The 22,625-nt window shown below is 41.8% G+C and overlaps 2 protein-coding genes across 2 annotated transcripts in view; one reads left to right on the forward strand and one right to left on the reverse strand.

Annotated features, from left to right (window-relative positions):
• Positions 1 to 867: 867 nt before the first annotated feature.
• ADI1 (acireductone dioxygenase 1) lies at positions 868 to 6,340 on the forward strand. The gene is made up of 4 exons (XM_041477912.1): positions 868 to 1,070; positions 1,346 to 1,465; positions 2,998 to 3,177; positions 4,887 to 6,340. Exons 1-4 carry the CDS (start codon positions 951 to 953, stop codon positions 5,016 to 5,018), a joined length of 552 nt encoding a protein of 183 aa, XP_041333846.1. The 5' UTR covers positions 868 to 950; the 3' UTR covers positions 5,019 to 6,340.
• An 8,704-nt stretch (positions 6,341 to 15,044) lies between these two features.
• The window catches only part of TRAPPC12 (trafficking protein particle complex subunit 12), a 52,293-nt gene continuing 44,712 nt past the window's right edge, over positions 15,045 to 22,625 (reverse strand). Inside the window, exons 10-12 of the mRNA XM_041477891.1 lie at positions 17,651 to 17,751; positions 16,782 to 16,869; positions 15,045 to 15,385 (exon numbers count right to left, since the gene is read on the reverse strand). Coding sequence (XP_041333825.1) covers positions 15,143 to 15,385; positions 16,782 to 16,869; positions 17,651 to 17,751 — 432 coding nt within the window. The 3' untranslated portion in view covers positions 15,045 to 15,142. The remainder of the gene's footprint in view (positions 15,386 to 16,781; positions 16,870 to 17,650; positions 17,752 to 22,625) is intronic.

Here is a 22,625-nt window from a genome sequence, read left to right on the forward strand (position 1 = left end):
AACAAATAGTACTTCTCAAAAGGACTTAACAGGGGCTTGAGGGCGTGCAGAGGATGGTGGATGTTAGGAGTATCTTCTCAGAGAACTGCAACTTTAGGAGAATATTGGCATTTAGTAGCCACGATATTCAGTGCTGGCTGTCCCAAAACACCTACTTGTCTTCCATGTGCCTTAGCACAGCTTCTGTAGAGTATGTTTGATAACCATTAGTGATTTAACATAAATACTACACATTAAAAGGATCTGGTACCTTTTCATGAGAATTGGAGTAGTAGTGGTTGAGAGACCACATAAGTAAGAAAGTCTTTATGAAGAAAAAAATCTAAGAAGGGGTTGTTTCAGTTGTCTGGACATTCTTATATTGTACTTAGCTGGCTCTTGATTTATTTGCCATATAGGATCAGGTAGATGCAGAAGTGTGGAGGCTGAAGGGGACACACCCCAGGGTGTCTTTTCACTCCTGCTCAGGGAGGATGCTGAGGATGTATCCTCATGGACGGAGACAACACAAGTTATCTGTGCAAGCATGTCTTACCACTTTCTTTATTTTTTCTCCTAATTTCTTTTTTATTTTTCCACATTGTGGGGTTGCAATGCTGGCCTTTAAGCCTGAGCCGTACCAGTAAGTTCCGTCAGAGCATCACAACGAGGACCGACACAATGCAAACACCGTGGCCGTTCGCTCGGGTTACCCCGGGGGGCTGGTGCGGGTGAGAAGCCCCGAGCCCCGGCCTGTTTCTGGGGGACTTTCGGCGCTCAGCCTGGAGCTGTTCCCTCAAGCGAAAGCTCCGCACCGCAGCCTGTTCAGCGTGTTTAGGGCGGCCCATGGCGCCCCGATAACGCTTTGCCCCAGGCCGCGGGGCGGGCCCATCCCACTCGCCGCCGGGCCCTGGAGCCCGCCGGGGCGGGACGCGCTGGCAGCCCGGCCCCGCGGACACTGTGGCGGCGGGATGGTGGAGGCCTGGTACATGGACGAGTCCCATGAGGACCAGCGGGCGCCGCACCGGCAGCGGCCCAACCGCGCCGTCAGCCTGGAGGAGCTGCGCCGCCTCGGCGTGGTGTACCGCAGGGTGCGGCGGGGCCAGGCCGAGCCGAGCCGCGCGGGGAGCGCCTTGCCGGGCCGGGCCGGGCCGGGCCGGCGCAGAGTGAAGGCCGCTGGGGCGGGGGCAGGGTGCAGGCACCCCGTGTCCTTGTGGCAGCTCCCCCTGCAGCGGCCGACCCGCCCCGGCACTGCCGGCACCTCGGGATTCCCGCGAGTGCCCGGAGTTCCGCCTTTAGCAATGGCGTCCGATTGTTTTTGGTTTTGTTGTTTTTTTTTTCTCCCCTTCTCTGTCTATTTTTTTAGTTGGATGCTGATAACTATGAGACTGATCCATGCTTGAAAGAGATTCGGAGAGCAGAAAATTATTCTTGGATGGATATAGTGACTATACATAAAGACAAGCTTCCAAATTATGAGGAAAAGGTACGCGAAACTTGGCTTTCAGTGCGGGTTTCCGCGCCGGCCAGCGTGTGACACCTGCACAGCCCAGCGGGACACGGGGGTGAGGCTTCCACGTCTAAAATACATCCTGTACCGAAGTCCTGAACATTAGAAAAGAACCTTTGATGTAATTTTAAAGATAGTAGAGGTCTTTTGCTTCTGTAGATTGCCTTCAAAGGTTTTGAGGATCATTTCCATCACTGTCATTTCAAAACTAAGATTCCTACCAGGAGAGTTCCTCCAACCTGTCCTCAGAGAGCCTGTCTGGGACGAAGGCAAGTGGCTGCCAGCTGGGCCTGGGCTTTGAAGGCTTTTACATCCTAATGGCTGCTTGCATAATGTGTCTTTTTAAAGTGAGTGTTAACCCCATGGAATTGGAGGGATAGGTTCTTTGTACAAGAAGATTCTTTTACCTTGAGGCACTCGTACCTTGACAATTTCTTTGCAGCTCAGCACTGTTCAGATGAGCCTCCTAGAAGGAGCTTTCTCATCCCAGCCTCCAGGTGCTGCTGGCTTGCTGCTCTGACTTGAGGACAGCAAACCAATGACACTTTCATATTTTTATTAAATTTCCATTTACTAGTTTGTTTTAAGCCCATTGTGTTCTAGTGGTTTTGTTTTGGTAAGAAGGTGAATTCGGTAGTAACTCATTAGGTAGATGGCCTGGGTAGGCTCTATCTGATAGAAAGATGGGCCGTTCTTTACAAGACTTCTGCTCATCCTGCTGTGCTGGATCACTTCTGGCTCAAGGACATCTGCAGAAATGTAGCTGAATATCATCCAGACCTGAGCAGGTGGTGATGGTACCTGGCATTGCACTGCTCACTGTGCATTAAACCTCTCAGGTCTTCATTAATTCAACTTTTAAAATGTGTTTTGTATTCTGTGCATGTACAAAGAATTCAACATTCCATAAAAAAGAGAATGTTGCTGCCACTGTCTTGGACAAGAGAGCCTGGAGCTGGGTCTCACTGTGTCTGGGTGGGAATGACACACTGTTAACATCAGATTGCTGTAGGTGGGCCATGTTTGGCAGTAACTGCATTTTCACTGACAGTAGTAGTACCCTGTGCAGCTAATTCAGCTCTACATACGTGTAAAAGAGAGGGGATAATCTGTGGCTTTGTTTTGGTGCTGCGTGTTGGAGGGAGAAAAGCACAAAATGAGCTAACTGAGCAAGCGCAAGGACCAAATCCTGCTGTGGGAAGTTTTACCCATCTCTTTCAAATGGGTGTGAGCATCACTGTTATTCAGGGAGTGGTTATGTAAAGATAGAGCTGCTGTTTCTTGTCAGAGGAGTTCCTGCCCTCCAAAGGAAATGTTGAAGCTTGCTTAGATGAATCCAGAGACACGGGCTGGCTGGCTGGCTGGGCCATCTTACCTATGTTGGTCTCCTCTGTTAGTTAAAACACAGTTACCCTTTGAATGCCTTTCTTAGCTTCTCTGTATTTCTGCCAGTTTTCTTTGCAGCTTTCCTATGTTCAGTAGTTTTCCAAAATATTTGCTATTCCTAGATAAAAACATTTTATGAAGAACATTTACACCTCGATGATGAAATTCGCTACATCTTGGAGGGATCTGGCTACTTTGATGTTCGAGACAAGGATGACAAATGGATTCGGATTTCCATGGAAAAAGGAGACATGATAACCCTTCCTGCTGGCATATATCACCGATTTACACTGGATGAGAACGTATGTTGTTGTAGATTACTGTAAATTTTGATGACAAATCCGTGTGAATATATATCATATTAGTAACTACGTGCCCTGAGACTTGCAGTTCATTAGCAAAACATATTAAATATGAAGGAGGAGGATGAAAAATACTAAATAATTCACAGCATCTGAACCTTTCATCTCCAGGTCACAAATTCAGCTTCTCCTTCTCAGCTGTAACTAAGTCATTGCCACGTGATACCTGTGGCATGTCAAGCCTTGGGCTGTCCCTGCCACAGTTGTCCCAGCTGTCGGTTGAGGTGGACAAGGTGTAGATGGGTCGTTCTGTATTGCCTTGTTGTGTATTTTTGTGGGGATAGAAGAGCATGTCTGTGCCCAGCAGTGACATTTTTCACAAGTGTGAAATTCACCTTTGGGGAAAGAAGGATTTAAGGGTCCAGAGCCACTACTTGCAACTACTGTTGATGCTGGCTTCACAGGTGGTGACCTCCTTTGGAAAGATATTTTTGTCAGTGGGAGTTTGAGATTGGCACTTACAGTCCTGGTCTGTGTTTCTCTTCTTGTGGGCTCTTACAGAGGTGTTTGTAATCTCACCATTACCCCTGCAAAATGGAGAAACATATGCTGTCTCCTGTGTGGTGAAGTTGCATCTCTGGTGAAGGCAATGGTTTTGAGAATGGTTTTGTTTTGAATCAGCTGTCCAGATAGCAGTGTTCATACATGTGAAAAGGGAGATGCTGCTTTGGTGAAAATCCCAACTTTTCCCATCTGCATCTTGAGATCCACAGTGAATAAGCTGCATTTACTATTCTCAGGCTTTTTCTTTACATAGACAAAATGTCAGGGGTTATGGTTGAGTCCCCAAGAAGTCCTAAGTGTTCGTTCACTTCAGGAGCTTTAGTCCAGAAGTGCTGTCTGCAAAGTAAAATCTTTAGGTGCTTCTAAACCCTGGCATTTTGCAGCTAAGTTCTTTTGGTACCTAACTTTATTCTTACCTTTGCTGAACCTGGGTGTAAGATAATTATGTGTCCGTGTTTTCCAGAATAGATAGGGTCTAAAGCTATAGCACAGTGGACAGAAGAGGAGAGTTCCCCATAACCCCATGGTTGGAGCACTTCTGCAGGATGTAAAATCCCATTTTCTGCTGTCACAGTTGTACCTTGCACCAGGCATACTTTTGGTTAGCTGATGTTAAGAGGCTGTTGCTTTTCCTTTTGGAATCTGGAGACTTTTCACTTCCTGTAAACTTTATTTTTTGGGTAGTTTATGGACTTCCCATTCAGTTTTTATGGTGGTGACTGTGACACTTCTGGTATTCCCCCAAAGCATTGTGTAAACATCTTGGGTACTTGAGTTGCTGCTGTTAAAGCAAATAGGATTTAAATACTACACTGGTGAGTACTGTGGATCCAGTGCAAAAGGTTTGCATAAGACAGGATGGTTTTGGTTTCTTTGACACGGGGTGAAGTACTACTTCTGCCTGAACTGAAGGCACTGATCAGGACATAATGTATCACTGCATAGGGGCTAGAGTCTTCCACTGCAGGCACTGGGAGCAGGAACAGCAGTATAGTGCTATAATTTTCTGCAATGTGTGAAGCTTTCAGTCCATCATGAAATAGTTTAAAAATTTCTGCAGAATTGCAAGTGAAACCTTAACTTTAGAATGAAGATCCCTTGAAAAGAAGCTTTTAAATGATTTGTCACTTCTTGTACTTTGGCAGAATTACGTGAAGGCAATGAGGCTGTTTGTTGGAGAGCCCGTCTGGACTGCGTACAACAGGCCGGCTGATGATTTTCCTGCTCGGAAGCAGTACATGAAGTTTTTGGCTGAAGAGGCACGTAATGGTGTCTGAGACCTGACAGGTGGAACATCCTGAAGCCCCGTCAGAATAAATGTGCCTTGTTGCTTTTCACTGATTAAACTTGTATTTACAAAGGAAATTGGAATCACAGAATCATAGAAAAAATTAGACTGAAAGGTCATTTGGAAGTCATTTAGTCCAACCCTGTGCATTACTATGCCAGTTTTAAAGCTAGACCAAGTTGTTCAAGACTCTGCAGTTTGGAAACCTCTGGTGATGGAGTTCCCACAGCCTGTCTGGCTCCAGCACCTAGCTGCTCCCATGGCCAAGCCTTTGTTCTTTGTGGACTTCTCCCTGGTTACAGTTTGCAGTTGTTGTCTATTGTCCTTTCACTGCATATCTGAAGAGAGTCTGGCTCTGTCTTCTTCACAGTCCCTGCTCTAGTAGGAAACTGTAGTTGGCTCTCTTCTGAGCCTTCTCCCCTTCAGACTGCACAGACCAGTGCCCTTGGCTGCCTTCTGTTAAGTAAGATGTTCAGCATGTTTTGTCCCACTTCTGGTGACTGAGGGATGTCACTTTTAACCACCTGGTAGTTAAGTTTGAACCACAGACTGTTTTGAGCCCAGTGGACCCGAGTTCCTTATCCACCTAGTATTTTGTATCCTCAGTCAGGCTACAAGGCTGCTGTGGGACACACGAGTGAAAGCCTTGCTGGAGTCAAGGTGAATGGCACCCACGGTGTACCCTCTGCTACAGAGCCATTGCTCCTGGCAGTCGGCATCAAGCAGAATGTGCCCTTGGTGAATTGGCATTGACTGGTTGCTCCCCATCACCTGGTGTTTCTGGTGCCTGGAACAGCTGCCATAATGGGTTATTCTGTAACATTCCTGGGGACTGAAGCGGGGCTGAGCAGCCTGCAATTCCCCAGATGCTCTTTTGTGCCTTTTTGAAGGTGGCAGTATTTATGCCTTTTTCTGCTCAGAAAGGTTTTCCTGATCTCTGTGACCTTTCAAAGATGCCAGCAGCCTTGCAGTGACATTAGCTAGTTGCATTTACAGTTGCTCAGGAATGCATTTTCTAACCTTTTTTTTTCCTTGGTATTTCTGGCAGGTAGAACTGTGAGAGGTGGGCTACATTAATATTCATGTTGCTCAGAATCCATGCTAATGAACTATGTAGGATTCTGGTTTTAATTAAAGAAAAGAAACCCTCCTTCATTCTTGTCTAAAAATGTTCATAAGATAAATTTGCATAATCGGCATTTTAGTATGCAGCTTTCCAAGTTCTGCCCTGGTACATAAAACTGTGATTTTCTCAGTAAAATGTAGCAAATTTGTTCTTGTGGGTTATTAATAAAATTACTTTGGTCTAGATATGTTGATTTTTTATTGGGTTTGGTTTTTTTTTAATCTTTGTGCTGACATTTAGGACCCATTGAACAACAGTGTTACTGTAATTATTAATCAGCTTTTATTCCTTGTGCTGGCATTGATTTGTTCTGTAACATGGGACAAATCACTGTGCCTCAGTTTCTTGAACTGTGAGAGGGAGAAGAGTAGGCTTAGGCACACTGTGCTGGTTTTCAGTAAATGCCTTGTGCTTCCACAGGACATGGAGCTCCCCAGCAATGGGCACTGGAGCGTTTTATTCTTCCCAATGATGAATTATGTCAGCTGGGTAGATGTACTGCTTGCTCCAGCTCTCAGTGGATGATGAGCTGACTGCAGCCTGTGTGCTGATTTCAGCCAGATATAATACATGCTCCTGCCTTGCATTCTCCTAAATAACTCTAGAAGGAGGTTGAAATGGCCCTACCTGGGTCTTCCTAATGTAGCAGAAGATGGATAATTGAACTTTCCTACTGTTCTTTCTTACGTGTGTGTACACAGACCTTCTTTAGTAGGTAACAGTGTTTTTCTCCCTTTGTAGCAGCATTACTGTTAACCGTTTCTAGGTGTTTTATTTCTTTAAATGTTTCTGAAAGTGAAGTTGCAATTTTTGAAGTGAAATTGTACTAAACTTTACAAGTTGGAAAGGGTGAAGAAAAAAGTCGTGTTTCCTGGGGTTCGGGTTGCAAGCTAGATGAGATGTGGGGACGCAGGTGACCCTTCAGTCTGCCATTGTGGGCTCAGTTTATGGGAAGGGTGCAGGCACAACCCACACTTGCAAAATTGAAACTCATCCAGCTCTCCATGCTGCCAGGACTGGCTTTTGTGCCATGGTCCGTAAGCCTGTCTGAAAATCAGTGTGAGGAGCAAATAGGACGTTTAGCTATAGTCAGACACACATGGGGGAGGCTGTGCTGTGACATCTGCCTTATTGGCTCAGGGATTTGTGTGAAGGGAGGTCTTGAATGTCCTCTTGTACAGCACACTGGGACTTCCTGCTCCCAGAACAAACTTGGGGGATTTTTCAAGGTACAACTACAGGAATAAATGACAGTTATTGCCTGCAGCAGATTTTATTCCTTTGATTTATATGCCACAGAAAATTTGGTTTCTGAATGTAAAGTAAAATGACTGCTTTCTCCTGGTGCTGGTATCAGTCCCTGGTATCCCATTGAATTCATCCCCCTTCTAAGCTTTTGTTTCCTTTTTTTCTATCAGAAGCCAAGGTGAGACTGTTCATTCCTCCTATGGGCCTTTCTGTTTTGATCTCTCTGCAAAAAGAGAGGTGGGGCAGCAGCACAGGCCCCCAGGAGCCCCCACTGACAGAGCAGGCAGCGCCAACAGGCTGGGGGAGCGACCAGGAAGAGAGCAGGTAATGCATTCTCCTCGGGAGAGATTTACAGCTAGGAGCAGTGGTGAGGGATGGACAGTAAAGCAGCTGCCCGCAGCAATTGCTTTCAGCAGCTCGCTGATGTAGGATGTGACCTGGGGAGCAGGACTGAGCCACCTTGTTTTGTTGCCTCTCTGGAGGAATATATACACCCAGTACAGCTCCCATCTCCTGGCTGTCAAAATAACACACGATCACCCCACTGCAGATCGTTCATCATTTTCATAGCACAATGCATTCTGCTGCTGAGAAGTGGCAGGGGCTGTGGGGGTCTGACTGTCAACACTTTGGAGTCCATGCCCTTTAGTGCTATAGGTGTCTTTGAAAGGCTGGAAGCTTTGCACTCTGAAAGTGGTTTTTGTCAGCCAGGAAAAAAGCAATTTGGGGCCGGTATAAAGATTCCGCACCTGCAAAGAGCTTATGTGGGAAATTACAGTGGGAGGAAACAGCTGGGCAGAAAAAAATGTTAATAGAAAACATTCCAGAAAGCAGAATGATGGGAAGGAGACTATGCCATTCCTTCAGATGAAAAATGCAGTTTATTTTCATTGTGGTTTTTGGGTTTTTTTCTTTCTTTCTTTCCTCTGCCCACCCTCATGCCCCACCCCCCAAAAAAAGTACAAAGTGAAATTGATTTTTGGTCCAAAAACATGGTTCTGTTTTATCACAACCAGTGGAAAACCTTGGTATATTGATACAGTATGAAAATTCATGGAAGTAGTTTCAGCAGCATCATATTGGCAGCATTAACTCAGGCACGGGAAATATTTCAGCTCCTCCAGGATCAGAGTTAAAAAAAATAGGATCAATGGTACTGAACTGAGATGTTTAAAGGTAGCTTTTTTTGTACTTATGTATTATTTTCTGCTTTAATCCAAACTTTCCCAAAGTGGCATATACCCCATATTCTCATGAACATCTTGAGAGAGCTTTTCTGAAGGGGACTCAGTGCAAACTGTGGATGGACAGTAGGATTTTTAATAATTTAGGTGGGCAAACTGTGTCTGTGCTCCTTTGTTATATGTCCTGGGGCAAGTGTCTGTGGCTGGATTTTTAAATGAAAAGACATTTCACTGCCAGTTGGTAGTTAAATAGTAACATCCACTTGGGGGGATCTAAAAATAGGTGAAGGGAAGTGCTGCTGGTGGTGAGTGTCTTGCCCTGGGCTGTGAGAGCAGGGGCTGTGCTGCTACCTGCAGCTGTGGGAGCTCGTAGCTGCCTGTCCTGGCTGCTGAACTTGACAAGTATAAATCTTCATGTGCTCAGAGCACCGGGTCCTGCTGGCAGAACAGGCACCTCCTGCCAGCTTTCTGGTTCCAGGACTTGAACTAGGAACTTAGGAGAAGGGACGGTTTAATGATAAAGGCAGTCATTTAATATCAGCTGGCAAACACCAGCACACATAAGACTGAGATGCAAGTTGAGCACTGCTTTGAAGAATATTTCCTTGTAGCCAAATTGTGGATTTAGATATTTGGCCAAGTTGTGGACCTGACTTGGGCTATGCTTGAAAATGACATCATTTTTTTTGGGAGTCTTTCCTGGAAAAATGATAGAAATTCTCAGATTCCCTCCCTCCCCCCCAAACAGGGGAGGAAGTCTGAGAATAGGGTCACTGACAGTTGTCTTCTATTTCCTGAAGCCAAATAAACATATCAACTCATTGGGGGCATGAATTGGTGTTACAATTTAAATATTCCTGTCTCAAAGATGCAGATTTCATCTGATTTACTGCTCTCATTGTGATTTTACAGCTTGATTCCCGAAACATTTTGTGTGGTTGCAAAAAGGTAATACTCTGCTATGCCTGCAGTTTGAAAAACCTATTTTTGTGCAACTGAGGCACTAGCTCTCATTATTTATTAACTGTATAAGTACCCAGATAAGGCAAAAAAGCAAAATTTCACAAAACCAAAATGCTTGGGGGAAGATTCAGCAGTTGAAGGACTGTGAATCTCTTTCAATTCTGGCCTCCCCTGCTGCAGTTCTCTCTGGGATACCTGCATTAATTTTGTTTAATTCTCTATGCTGCTTCTCAGAGTACCAATTAAAAACTGTTGTGCCTGTCAATATTAGCTGGTAGAAAATTGGCTTGAGTATGCTCTGGGATTGCCTTTGGTCACAGACACAGCCCAGAGCAGCCAAGCTGAGCTCTGAGCTCTGGTTTCCCCTGTGATCACAGGCATTTGAGCTGGGAGAATTTGATTTGGGTCTGCCCTCAGGCTTTTTTTTTTCCCAATGATTCAGGCAACTTAAAGCTGACCTGCTGTTCACGGGAAGGAGGTGAGCTGTCCTTGGTGATGCTGTAACAAAACAAAGTGTTGGCTGGGTTATGCACAGGCTGCTGCCCCACCCTCAGTCCTGCTGCCTGCCACTGGAGTGTGTCCCAGAATTTGAAGTACTTGCTCTCATATTATATTGAAAATAGGCGTTTGGGTTTTTTTTTTTTTTTTTTGGGGGGGGGGTGGAATTGTTGTGGGTTTTTTTCTTCTTATAAACAGCTCTAGTTCTGCATCTTTTTACTTCAGTTTTTTCAGTTTAGTACTGACAGTTTTACAAAGCCAGAGAGGAACCTTCTCCCCCCTTCCATCCTTGCCTCAAAAAAGTAACATCCAATTTTTTCCCCTCTTTGTGGGAAAATTATAAGCCATTATTGCTGCCTTTTGGGTGGATTCATTTTAATGACTCTCATACATAATAAACATGTCCAGATGACTGCCCAAATCTAGGACAGAAAATCTACGTGTATATCCAGAACAGCTTGGAAAGGCAGCACCTAGGTCCTCCTCCCCATCCACACCTTTCTCTTCCTCTAAGACCAGGGTTGTGACCTTCTCTCATACCTCTTAAAGATGAGTATCTTTAAATTTGTAATCCCCAGACTGGCTGGGAGAACTAAGTGGGAAAGCATCTTTCTGCTACCATTTCCTGAAGGTTAGTGCTGGGGCTTGTTGGCATCCAGCACTACAGAACTGCTGTTCAAATGCCAGAAACTCTGTGCAGGTTCTTACATTGTAAGGTACCTCCCTGGTAAGATAATTCCTTCCTCAATGTTTAATTAAGTGGGTAGAAAGCAGGATGTAAGAAGTGGATGGCATCTTCCTTTGAACTCTTATAGGTGTGAGTTACTGGATAAACTCACTTTAACATCTTTTATTTCCCTGGCCTCTGCTCATGACAGCAGCATTATAGGTTGCTACCTCAGCAACCTCAGAGAAGTTGACCCTGCCTGCTGTGGTTCTGCCTGTCTGAAATACATTTACATCTGTGTTTGATGCTTCAGTCCCGTTTTGCCAATATTGCTTGGTTGCAAGTTGAAGCAGCGAGGGAATGTGTGCTTCTCACTGCAGCTGGCGATGGCAGTCCCACACACCCTGCACTCCTCTTTCAGACAGCTCCAGCACATGTGGTTGATTAAGCACGTCAGCTGACATACAAATGAGAGAGACATAACTTAGCTGTGCATAAAGCTCATACCCTGCTTATCCCCCTTTCTGACTGGATTTGCAAAACACCTGCAGCAAAGGCTTCGCAGAGGAGCTGTCTGTGTACCTCTTATTAGGCCTATAGTGCAGAAAACCCAGCAGTGTGGTAATTCCTAGCACATCCTTGTGTTGACAGCCTCAGGATGAAGATGTATCTGAAGAGGGTGTTAGCTGGCTGGGTGAGTTCTTCCACCAGGTCAATGAGCTCATGTAGATTGTGCTGAGCACTTCTGCTGACGTGAAGGGTAGGGTAGGTGAAGGAATGACCATCCTTTCCAGCACACTGGCTGAAGTCCATTGTGGAGTTTCAGGCATGCCTGCACATGCCTTTGGGGAACACTTAATGTGTCCAGTCTGAAAACTGAGGCACCAGGAAAACGTCAGTGACCAGCTGGTAGGGGATGCCATTATCACCTGAACTGCAGTTAGATATTAGAAATGCCAGAGAGATGCTCAAGTCCTTTTGAGGATCAGTCTCTGTGCATGATGTAATTACCTGAATGTCTGAAGTACAGCTCTTCTGCTCTTTTAATAAAAGTGGGAATTTAAATGCAAAACTTCTGTTAAGGCACATTAAGCTTTAAGATTTGAATACAACAATCAGTGCATTCAGGCTCTGCTTTCCACAGCTTTTCTCACTTAGCCAGATGACGTATGCATGCTGTGTTTTAGAACTGAGCTCTGCCCTCATTTACACCAGGAACCCTCATTAAATTCAGCTGAATTCATTGAATTTAACAGGATTGCCTGGTGTAATTAATGTTTTGAGGACAAAGTTTGTCCTTAGCTTTAATGTTCTAACATCATATAGAGCATTCAGATGTGTAACGGGCAGAATTTAGGGAAGTCAAACACTTAACTTGTATGTATGTTACATCTAAGCCATAAAGTGACATTGACTCTTACCTGCATTTCATAAACAGTTAACAATTTGCATACCTCCAGCAGTGATAATATGCCTTTGCATTTAAATTTTAATTATTCTGCAAGTCTACCAGGATGTCACTTGTTTAATGGCTGGCTGAGCTTAGAGGTCACCCAGTCCAAGTCTCCTCTAATGGCATTTTTTATCTGAGTAAAAACTTGTACTAATAAGAACACAGCAAACATGCTGAAGTGAGACCTATGTAGTAATAATACACATGAATTAGAATGTAGAGAAATTTGGAAAACAGGGGATTTTGTTTTCAAAGTGTTTCTTTTATAATGGTTATTGGACTCTGACTAGGATAATAACTTTTTATTCTCTGCCGATCAGAATACAGACTGTCATTTACATGTGCAGCATCAGGCACTATGGAACCAAAAAGGAAGCTTTTGACTTCAGTTGTAAAGAGGCAAGTGGCTCCAGCATGCTGGATGATGATGGATCATGCTACTTTCACTTAGCATTGGAACAGACAAATGACACTTTCTGAAAGCATAGACAACAGTACAGAAATGCAACATGACACTTCAGCTAAATGTATGTGAATCTCTTTTATATTATTTTATATACCTGTAAGAAAATGTAATAGCTTGGGTTGGAAAGGACCTTTGAAGCTCATCTAGTTCAACCCTCTCCAAGGGCACAGACACCTTCCACTAGAACAGACTGCTTAAACCCATCCAGTCTTTGTCTTGAATGCAGCCAGGGATGGGGAGCCTCTCTGGCAAACTATTCCAGTGCCACACCAAGAAGAAGAATATTTCCTTTATGTCCAAGCTAAACCTACCCTCTTTTAGTTTGTAACTGTTGCCCCTTGTCCTAGCACTACATGTCCTGGTAAATCGATCAATGCTGTCAGCATCTTTGAGAACAATGGTTGTCACATACCAGGAGTTCTTTTTATCTCCAAAGAAACCCCACACCCAAGAGAAGGGACCTATGCTGGAGAAAATATACTACTAGAATAAAAAAATGAGTACAGGGAGTAACATACCTGATCAGATTAACAGCTGTAACAAAATGAAAATGACAGTGATTTCAACTCAGTTATCAATGTAAATTGAGAATCTGTCCAGTTACTGTTAAGCCTTGTCTAAAATCCTAGCAGAAATTAAAACAAATGTAAAACTTCATAAAGAATAATGCAATATAACTACTTTTAATTTACTATTTTAATACTCACTAAAGTTATGCAAATGGTGTTTAAGCCCAGCTAAAGCAGGTGGTGCTGAATATTTCATTTTTGAGTTTAATAATGGTACCTTAGGACAAGTCTACCCAGGTGCTGCACAAGTTGAATTCAGATCCAGCTGTTCAACCCAGAGGCCAAGTCAGAAACATAAATAACAACTGCTTTAATTTTTTTTCAGTTGATTGGTACACAACTAGCTGTTGTTTCAGTGCACAAGTATGGCCTGTCAAACACAAAAGCACTGTAAAAATGGAGCAGTTTCTGTATAAGCAGTAGGCTTGTATCTTTTCAGGTGGCCAGTGACTTTGCAGTATCCTTATATCTGCATGTCTAGACTGCAGAGGTTTTCAAACAACTTGACTTTTGAGGACAATTGTTTGGCCCCTGTACAGTATCTCCAGATGGACAAGCATAAAAATGAGTTATTGGTTACTTAAAAATACAGGTGGGGGTATTTAAAGGGAGTGAGAATTAATTGATGGATATGGTATTAAAAAATGTAACATGCTTATGGAATTGTCCCATGGCAGTGATTTGTGACAAGAAACTAGTCCAATTGCTAAGCATTAAATCTCAGAACAATAAAACCCCCCTATGAACAGATGCATATATTGTGCTCATGTATGAGTGGGAGTATCTGCACTGAATCTTTATGATACAGATGAAGGGAGAAATGTGGGCAGAGACGTGAAATACACTGGTATCACAGTAGTACTGTGATTCCAAAAATCTGTGTCCTGAGGGATGCCAAAATCAGTATATGGTGATACTGTTGTATCACTGATAACTGTCTTGTGTCCTGAACCCCATTTGCTTCCACTCTGTGTGGCCTAACCCTTAGATACGTCTGCCTCAGGCTCTGCATCATCTTCCCTGGGAAATACTTCATGTGCAGCATTTTTGCTTTATAATGGGAAAGGAGAGGAACTGAGCTGAAATCCATTGTGTTTCCACTCCAACTGGCAGTGCTCCTTTCTCTACCCAGCAGAATGCCAGAGTGGAGCAGCTTTGCAGAATCCACGTGTTTTAATCTGGAAGATTTAACAGTAACACAAAACCAAGGAAGTACAGGGAGACCATTTAGTATAGTCCCTCATTCTGTGGGAAACAGATACTGTGCAGGACTGTATGACCTCCTCACACACTCCTGGACATGTCCCTGTGCTACTGGGACTTGGACCAAATGGCCTCCAGCAGTTCCTCCCAACCTTAGGCATGCTGTGACTCCGAATGGTGGTTATCAAGCAGCCTCCTCTGACAGCCACAGACACACAAAGGTGTAATATTCGGGAGTCTGATGGGGACAAAATGAAGCACAAGTAGAAAGCACAAAATGAAGTAGAAGCAAATGAAGGTGAAAAGAGGTGCATTCAGAATTTTCTTTCCATAACACGCATACTGATATTGTCAATAACTCCTAGCTGATGAAATAAGCTGGCTTGCTCATTGACTACTGAAAAATTATCAAGACAATATAAAGTTAAATTCAGTTTTTCTTATAAAAGAATCTGAGTAGTTGACCGTGTGTGTGTGTGTATATATATATATATATATATATATTATAGTGCACTGTAATGAGGAGTAACTGGACAGAAACAGACGTGTAGGGATGAAGCTGGCTCTAAGTCAGCACAAAGTCTTTGCAATGACAGGCCTGTTAGAGGTGACAGGTTCAGCAGTAATGCCACTGAATATTCATAATTGAATAGATTTTATTTCACATTTACACATTAGCGAGAGTATATACAGTCTAAAAAATCAGCCTTGCCGGAAAAAATTAGTTGGAAATTATCTATCCTAACTTGAGACACTGAGTATTAAAGCTGTCGCCCTCTTTGACAGCCACAGCTTCTAGAAGTGCCTGCTTCTTCTGCATACTGCGAGATGACTCCAGTTCATACATGGTCGTCAGGTTGAAGAGGACACTCTCGTGTAGGTAGTGTTGAGGGTCCTGCTGAACCATTCCTTCCAACTGCCGGAGGGAATCCTTCAGTTTCCCCAGGTAAAGAAGACAAACAGCAGCATTGTTGTTAGCCTAGTGAAAAAAACATATTGTGAACAAATAGTGTGTTTATAAATATATATATATATATGTATGTAATTACAAGTGATGAGAGAGAAGGAAAAGAAGAAGTCTAGCATCTGCAGTTACAACGTATTTACTGTATGCTAAGAATTACTATTCTGCATGTGTGTGCAAAACTAAAATACATTATCAATTATACAATGCTGTCCTTTTCTTATAATTCTCAAGATTTACCCTCTGGCAGTAGGACTTGCTGACTTCTAAGAACTGAAACTCTAAAAGACAGTCTAAAATGAAATATAAATAGTGTAGGACATTAGTCAGTCTGAAAGCCAAGAGAAACATATTTCAGAAACCACATGAGCCTCTACATGCATTTTCATAGATTTTTTTTTTTTTTAAATTACTCCATTATATGTTCAGAACTGTTTTTCTCTCTCTCTGGCTTACATGTCCATATAAGCAACAGGAAGATACTTTCTTATCATAAAGGCATCTACAGCTGACTTCATGTACATCCAGCAGATAGGGCAATCTAAATACATCATGAATGATCAAGTCAGCTTCCATTTTCCTTACCACACAAAACAGGTTTAAGAGTTATTGAAAGATTCCAACAGTACAATGTGAAAACATGTTATAACATGTTTAGCAGCAGAAACTTTCATATTTTCTAAAAGCTGAAGATAAAGGAAGAACATGGCCTTTTAGAAAAAAATATTTTTCTGTTCAGGAAACCTTACTGATCTTGTGTGATTTATAATGCACACTATTTTACAGCCTGCAAAATAATGCAATTCATGTGTTCCTTAAACTCAGCCCCTTCAGTCTGTAAGTGGCCTTGGAGCAGATTACTGTGGGTAAGCTGTTTGACTTCTCAGGAACACTTACATGACCATGCACTGAAAACTGCCAGGTGTAGGAAAGCCAATGATAAATAAACAGCTCTTTGATCTCAGCTTGTGACAGGAACCCAAGGCTCTGATATGCAACGTGTTACAAGTGTCATGTTTAAAATTACAATATCTTTTCAATGTTGTGTGAAATCAAGTTAATTTTATATATGTTGGCAGCTGCCATTTCTTTTTCTGACATGCAAGTCTATGCTAAAAACAGTGAGTGCAAAAAAAAAGTGCTTTTGCAAAGATCCCGTAAAAGAAGAGTGTCTTGTAATTTCTACATGCATGCCCCTAAGTACTCACGCCCTTCATACAGACTGGTTCTTAATCTCCCATCCCATTTTCCATCTTATCCTTATGTATACTGAAAACCTTTTGGCACACATGCCACATCCCATTTTTCTGTAAAGCTCTGAGCATACTCTGGATACTAATTAAATCCATACATGAAGTATTATGAGAATAATTTAGGTGTTCATTATATATGTAGGAATTTGAAGATTTACCACAGCATTTGATGAGTCGATCCTTAAAATTTCCGTGAAAAATCGATGAGCTTCTGCAAAATTATTCTGACCAAGGTGGAGAAATGCTCTAGAAAGTAAGTGACATATAAATGAGTTCTACTCAAAAACCCAAGGTAATAATACATTTAAAAAAGAATGGACACCATTTTTTATTTTTCCTGTTACAGATGTGAGAGTTTCTGACATTTGTTCTTTACAGTGTGAAGGAGACACTGATTTACAGACAAATGGAATGACAACTTGGATCGCTCAGCTATATTTTTTGCCTACGAAAGCAACAGTCTTCATTGTGTTTTATTAATTTAAATGCAGATACTCTCTTCCCAGAATTATTTCTCTTCATGCAATCAGCCATATAATTTTCACAGCACTTTTGAATAGTATCTTCTAAATATATTAAGCCAATGTGCTAGCCATTGCAAAGTGAGTCTCCCATCACACAGCTCGATTTACTACAGTGTATTCAAGCATCCTTTGAAGCTACCGGGTGGTACTTTCCTGGCAGATCTGATTGTAGGATAACTGCCCAAAATAACTTCTCCTCTCCTAAGAGATATTTATGCAAATGTATATTGAAATAACACAGTGAAAATATAGAGTGCCTGAAAGAATGAGAAAAAGCTTTGTAAAATCAACTGAAAGATTGCAGTTTCAATGTAGGATGATACAACTGTACCAAGTTATAGAGATCTCCTGAGTCTGTACACCATTCAGTCTCACCTATGACAGATGAAGTCCCATAAAAGAGAGAAAGAGAACAGGATTGTTTCAAGAGTAATTTAATGATCATATTGCATGCTTTTAGAACTAAATTTTAAGAAGTTTTATTTAGCCATTAAATTATCTACCTGTTCATTAAAACCATAATTTGGCTCTGTAGTCCATCCAGTTTGTGAGTCACTTTCTCAACATCTTGAAAATATTTTTCTGCAGTTTTTATGTCTCCAATCTAGACAGAAAAATCATAAGTGAGTTACTACAATAAGAAGAAAAGAGCTACATCCTAATTATAAGGACACAAAAACATATACAACATATCAAAGTCCATTTTCAATCTCTTTACAGTGACTGGGTAACACTTGTTACCAAACAATGTATTTGAAGAGCCACATTAAGGTCATGAAAAGCACCCAAAAAGCATGTGCAGTTTGCCCAAGGCAGTTTCTCAGCTGGGGGCTGTGCACTGTAGGACAGGGAGGCCCCATATCCTCGTTTAGCTCCTTTGTTGTAACTAACTCCACAGTTCAAAAAAGTAGCTGAAAATGAGAAAAGGTCAGAGTTACTTCCAATGAAACGGGGCCTTAATCCACAGGAAGGGAAGACAGACACCAGTGGCCTCGTAGTTAGCACAGGACCCACACCTGGTTAACCCACAGCCTCTGGGTCGTAGCCAGGGGCCACAGGACAACTTCAGTGCATCACACATGTCAGAAAACAACTCCAGTACAAGAGACCACTGAAGATATTGGGAAGATGGTCCATTTCCAGATTAAAAAAACACCAAAGAGTGAGTTGAGCAGGATGAAGGAATGAGAAATCTGAAAACTGGCAAAAAGAAGTACAGATTTGATGGGGGGTGGAATGGGGGAGGGGATTTCTAAAAAGGAAGGGGTATTTCACCTAAAGGTGTGTCACAAACATTGTTGAGATGAAAAAAAATACTTGAAGAAGGTCACTTATTTGGAAGATACAAGTTACCAGCATGTTTTTCAGCTGGAAAGATGGAAGAAAACAAAAACTTACAACTGGGTAAAATAAATCTATCAAAACAAGTAAAATTAAACTAGTTCAGAAGCATAAAGCCATGGAAACCAGGCAGTCCTCAGGGGGGGAGATTCAAGGGGGTCCTCAAGAGATGACCCATTTAAGAACACTATGAAAAATGTTTGTGACAAATGTGCTGAAGTCTCCTTAATGCTCTCAGATGGTGGATATTACAAATGTGAGTCTTGCTAGGAAACTTAATCCAGAATTCTTAAATTGCCCTAGCATTAGAAAATACCTTCTATCTTACTGCACTTTTTACCTCAGTTTTTTGTCCTGTCCATTGTGGTAGGGGAGAATGTACAACTCCTCTTTTTTTACAGTCTTTTGCATACTTGAAAATTTTTTATTCCCCTTCTGGAATGAAAACCAATTTTCAGGCAAAGCAGTGTTTACCCCTTTCTCATAGATAATGCTTTCTGGATTCTCTGAACTCTCTCCTATCACTTCACATCCTCCCTGAGTGCCCACATAAGAAGTCTCCATAATCCAACTGATCTCTCACCAGCAATGAGAAGCAGGAATCACTTTATGTTTCACATGTGAATATAAATTTTGCTTTTATGCCAAGTATCTGGAAGTACAATTTGTTTACCCTTGTGTAGTCTTCTTACTCTCAGCCTATTTCCTTTCTAGAGGAAATGGGCTTGTTGTTGCTTCTCATTTTGTATTTGTATATTACTCCCAGTCTTTGGTAGCATTTGCCTTTGCTGTTTGAATCACAGCCAATTTAACATTTCAGCTTCTCAACTTGTCAAGATTATTCTGCATTCTGATCCTGCCCTTCATAGTGTCTGTACCACTCCCAGCTTGGCATCATCTGTACATTTTACAAGCATGCTTCACATTGCATCATTCACAAGTACTACCTTACCAAAAAATACAAACACTACAAACCCTAAAGAGATCCTTGTGGAAAAGATCATCTAGCAAGTCCTTCCAGTCATCAGCAAATGACTTTCCAACTGCACTTTCAGGGACAGCAAACATTCATCCATCTGAAGGCTTCATCTACAAATCTTCCCAGTGGAATATCCCAGTGGCAGTACCCAAAGCTCTACTAACATCTCTAATACAACAGATACTGCTTCACCTCTAACCACAAGACTTATTCCCTGTCAACATAAGGAAATTATTCTTCTCTACGTTTAGGAGATGATCCAATTGAACACCGCAGTCAAAGATGTAGTGTTAATTGCTGTCCATCTACCAAGCATTTCCGGAATACTCATTAATAATCTTTTCTAATGAAACAGATGCATTTATCCCAGATGTTATGTAACTGGACTCAAAACAAATATTATTTGTTCGAAAATACCATACATTCACTTGTAATGACAAAGGATACAACTTCTCTCTACAAATCTCACTAAAGATGTAAATCACCAAGAAAATAATTATATTTAACTAGAGGATAATGCTGGCAAAGTGTAAATGAATCCGTCCTTGAGTATTTTTAGCCTGGGAATCCCTTAACCATGAGAACAATCAATTTCTAAAGCAAGCTACCAGTTTGCTCTCCTGGGAGCTTGACGAGTCCAAATCTAGTATGCTTTGATACTAATTACACATTATTTGTGATCATGAATAGTTCTGATTTCTTAGCACCATCTCGTATCTTCTCAGCAAACATGCCGAACTCTTTAATCTCATTTTTCCCAGAGAGGGGAAACAGTTAAACAGTTTCCGTTTTAACATTTTTTGGTGGGAAAGATAATTTAAAAGAAATAAGTAGTTTTAATTAGTCATTAAAGTAATTTAAGCAATTTAAGTGGTCTTTATCAATTATTCACTTATTTATCATTTTATCACTTATTTAACTCAGAAAGTATGACTTCAGTATCTAATAATAATTAGCATATCAAATAAAAATGAAGATTCTACTGTTAACCTCAAATAATCATGTTCCCTAACAAAGAGCCTCCAATATACTACGTGCTTAACTTTGCTGTTTGTCTAGAAACCAAGATTATTTTTCTTCTAGAATTTTTTTATTGCTTTTGACTCAGTTTTGCAGCAATTTATTGCAGAGGGGAAGGTCAGGCAGCTTTTAAAATTTTTTCTTAATGTACTTATTCAAATGGAAGTTTTGGATAGGTCAGCCAGTGAGAGCTACACAATATAATTCTAGAGACTAAAATGTATTCACTGTTTCTCTAATTCATTCACTGTTTCTGTTTTATAGGTCAGGTGACTGCTGAGAGAATTACAGTCCTTATGAAAATTTCTTTGTGATAACTTCTGTCTTTTCCTCCATTCTGCATTTCCATAATTCTCACTTCCCACTTTTTAAGGCAACAGCCAAAGGCTGTACATCATATCTAGACCTCCTTATGTTCCACTTCCATGTGAAGACAAAGAGGACACTGTAGCAGGCCCAGGGCCTGCAAGGCCTCCCCGGCGGTCAGCAGCCTAAGGTAGGAAATGCCGAGGCACGATGACTGGACCTAAGCAGCCCCTCTTCCGCCTTCGGCCCCTTGTCATCTCTCTGTAAGATGATGGTCACTTTCTCCTTGACCCTTACTATCAGACTGTTTCCTACAACTCCTGTACCCTATATAAACCCCATTCCTGCCCAGTTTGGTAGAAGAGCTGTCACTGAGACCCTCTGCAGAAGATACCAATAAAAGACATCTCTCTGTGTGGAACCTCACACAGCGCTTCTCTCTCTCCCGGCTTCTGCCAAAGACCCTTAGCAAGCAAAGAGCTGAAATCACTAATGAGCTGATAATCACTAAAGAGTTGATCTCACTTAAGAGCTGAGCTTGCTAAGATTGCCTGCATCTCTGGAGCCTTCCTGAGGGGCTCAGACAGGTTGTGCTTAACTGGACTTCTCTGTCCTGGACACCCATGGCAGCCGGGGTCGGGGAGACCCCAAAAGCCCCATTAGGACATGATGCCTTAGACTAGTTATCTCAATTTAATTAAGAAAAAAATAAATCAAAGTAAAATAAATAAAGCAAAGTTTTACATGTTGAAAAAGGTTGCAACTTTTTTCTGTTAAACTCCTGAATTACACTTTATTCCACTTTATTGCTTTGTTTTATGTGTGTGATGTCTACTGTCAAACAGTGTCTGTGACTCATAAGCAACTGGAATCTGGCTGCCTTATGCCTCTCTTGGTAAATGTTCAAAGTTAGCAGCACAGGCTGAGGTTATTTGGGAATTGCTACTTGTTTTTGAGAAGTTGTGACATTTGAATATGAGAAAACTGTTTTTGTATTTCACCTGCAAGACATTTTACTTTTTTTTTCCAGCAAGTGCCTTGCCAACAGTGCACACTTACCACAGAGTGATCTTACCAAAATGATGATGCCCATGACTGCACCACATTTATCTTTCTTTAATCCAAATAGCTTGGTTTTGATTAACTGGACACTGCCTATTTCTCTTAATATATCAAAATCTTGCATCTGTTGCACCAGTACCCCTCAGACAGAGCTGAAAATTTTGTGACAGAAAGGGACAACAAGCCAAGCAATAAAACCTTATCTCCTTAAGCTGCTAGAATAAATGAAAATATTTGTATTTAGAAACTATTCTTTTTAAGCTCTGTCTAGGTCACATGAAAATACCAAGGACTCCTCATAACCCAACTTTTGTTGCTATGTCCAGATCTCTCAGTAAAATCCCTCGGAACTGGAGGCATGTTGTCACAGCCAACATTGTGAAGGTCAGTGATTTCAAATGATTCTGTAAGTTAGGAGGTTGTCATGGGAGTGAAAATTTCTCCAGAGCAAATGGAATGACAAACAGACTTTGGGTGTGACATCAGGGCAGACACTCTTGTCAGAAAGGCAGTGCCAATAACATACCCAGTCATTTTCACAGAAAGACCAGAACTATTAACAACTTGTATTTCCTTTAGTATTTTGCATATTTACAGTACCATTATTTAATATACATAATTATTGTGTTCCCTATTTAGGCAGTAATTAATGCACACAGCCAATATCATAAAATTGCTCCATAGTGATGGAGATCCACTTTAAACTAGAGACTTCTAAAGACAGACATGTCTAACACATTGTGAAACCATACTCCTGCTGAGAACTGAAA

This window comes from Pyrgilauda ruficollis, unplaced genomic scaffold (assembly GCF_017590135.1).
Source record: "Pyrgilauda ruficollis isolate IOZ18807 unplaced genomic scaffold, ASM1759013v1 scaffold42, whole genome shotgun sequence".
NCBI classification, from domain to species: Eukaryota; Metazoa; Chordata; class Aves; order Passeriformes; family Passeridae; genus Pyrgilauda; species Pyrgilauda ruficollis.

Excerpts from the sequence above, each read along its gene's own strand:
- ADI1 (XM_041477912.1), top strand. The coding sequence starts at position 951 with ATGGTGGAGGCCTGGTACATGGACGAGTCCCATGAGGACCAGCGGGCG. Across the intron at positions 1,466-2,997 it reads TTCCAAATTATGAGGAAAAG|ATAAAAACATTTTATGAAGA; the intron begins GTACGCGAAACT and ends TGCTATTCCTAG. Across the intron at positions 3,178-4,886 it reads GATTTACACTGGATGAGAAC|AATTACGTGAAGGCAATGAG; the intron begins GTATGTTGTTGT and ends GTACTTTGGCAG.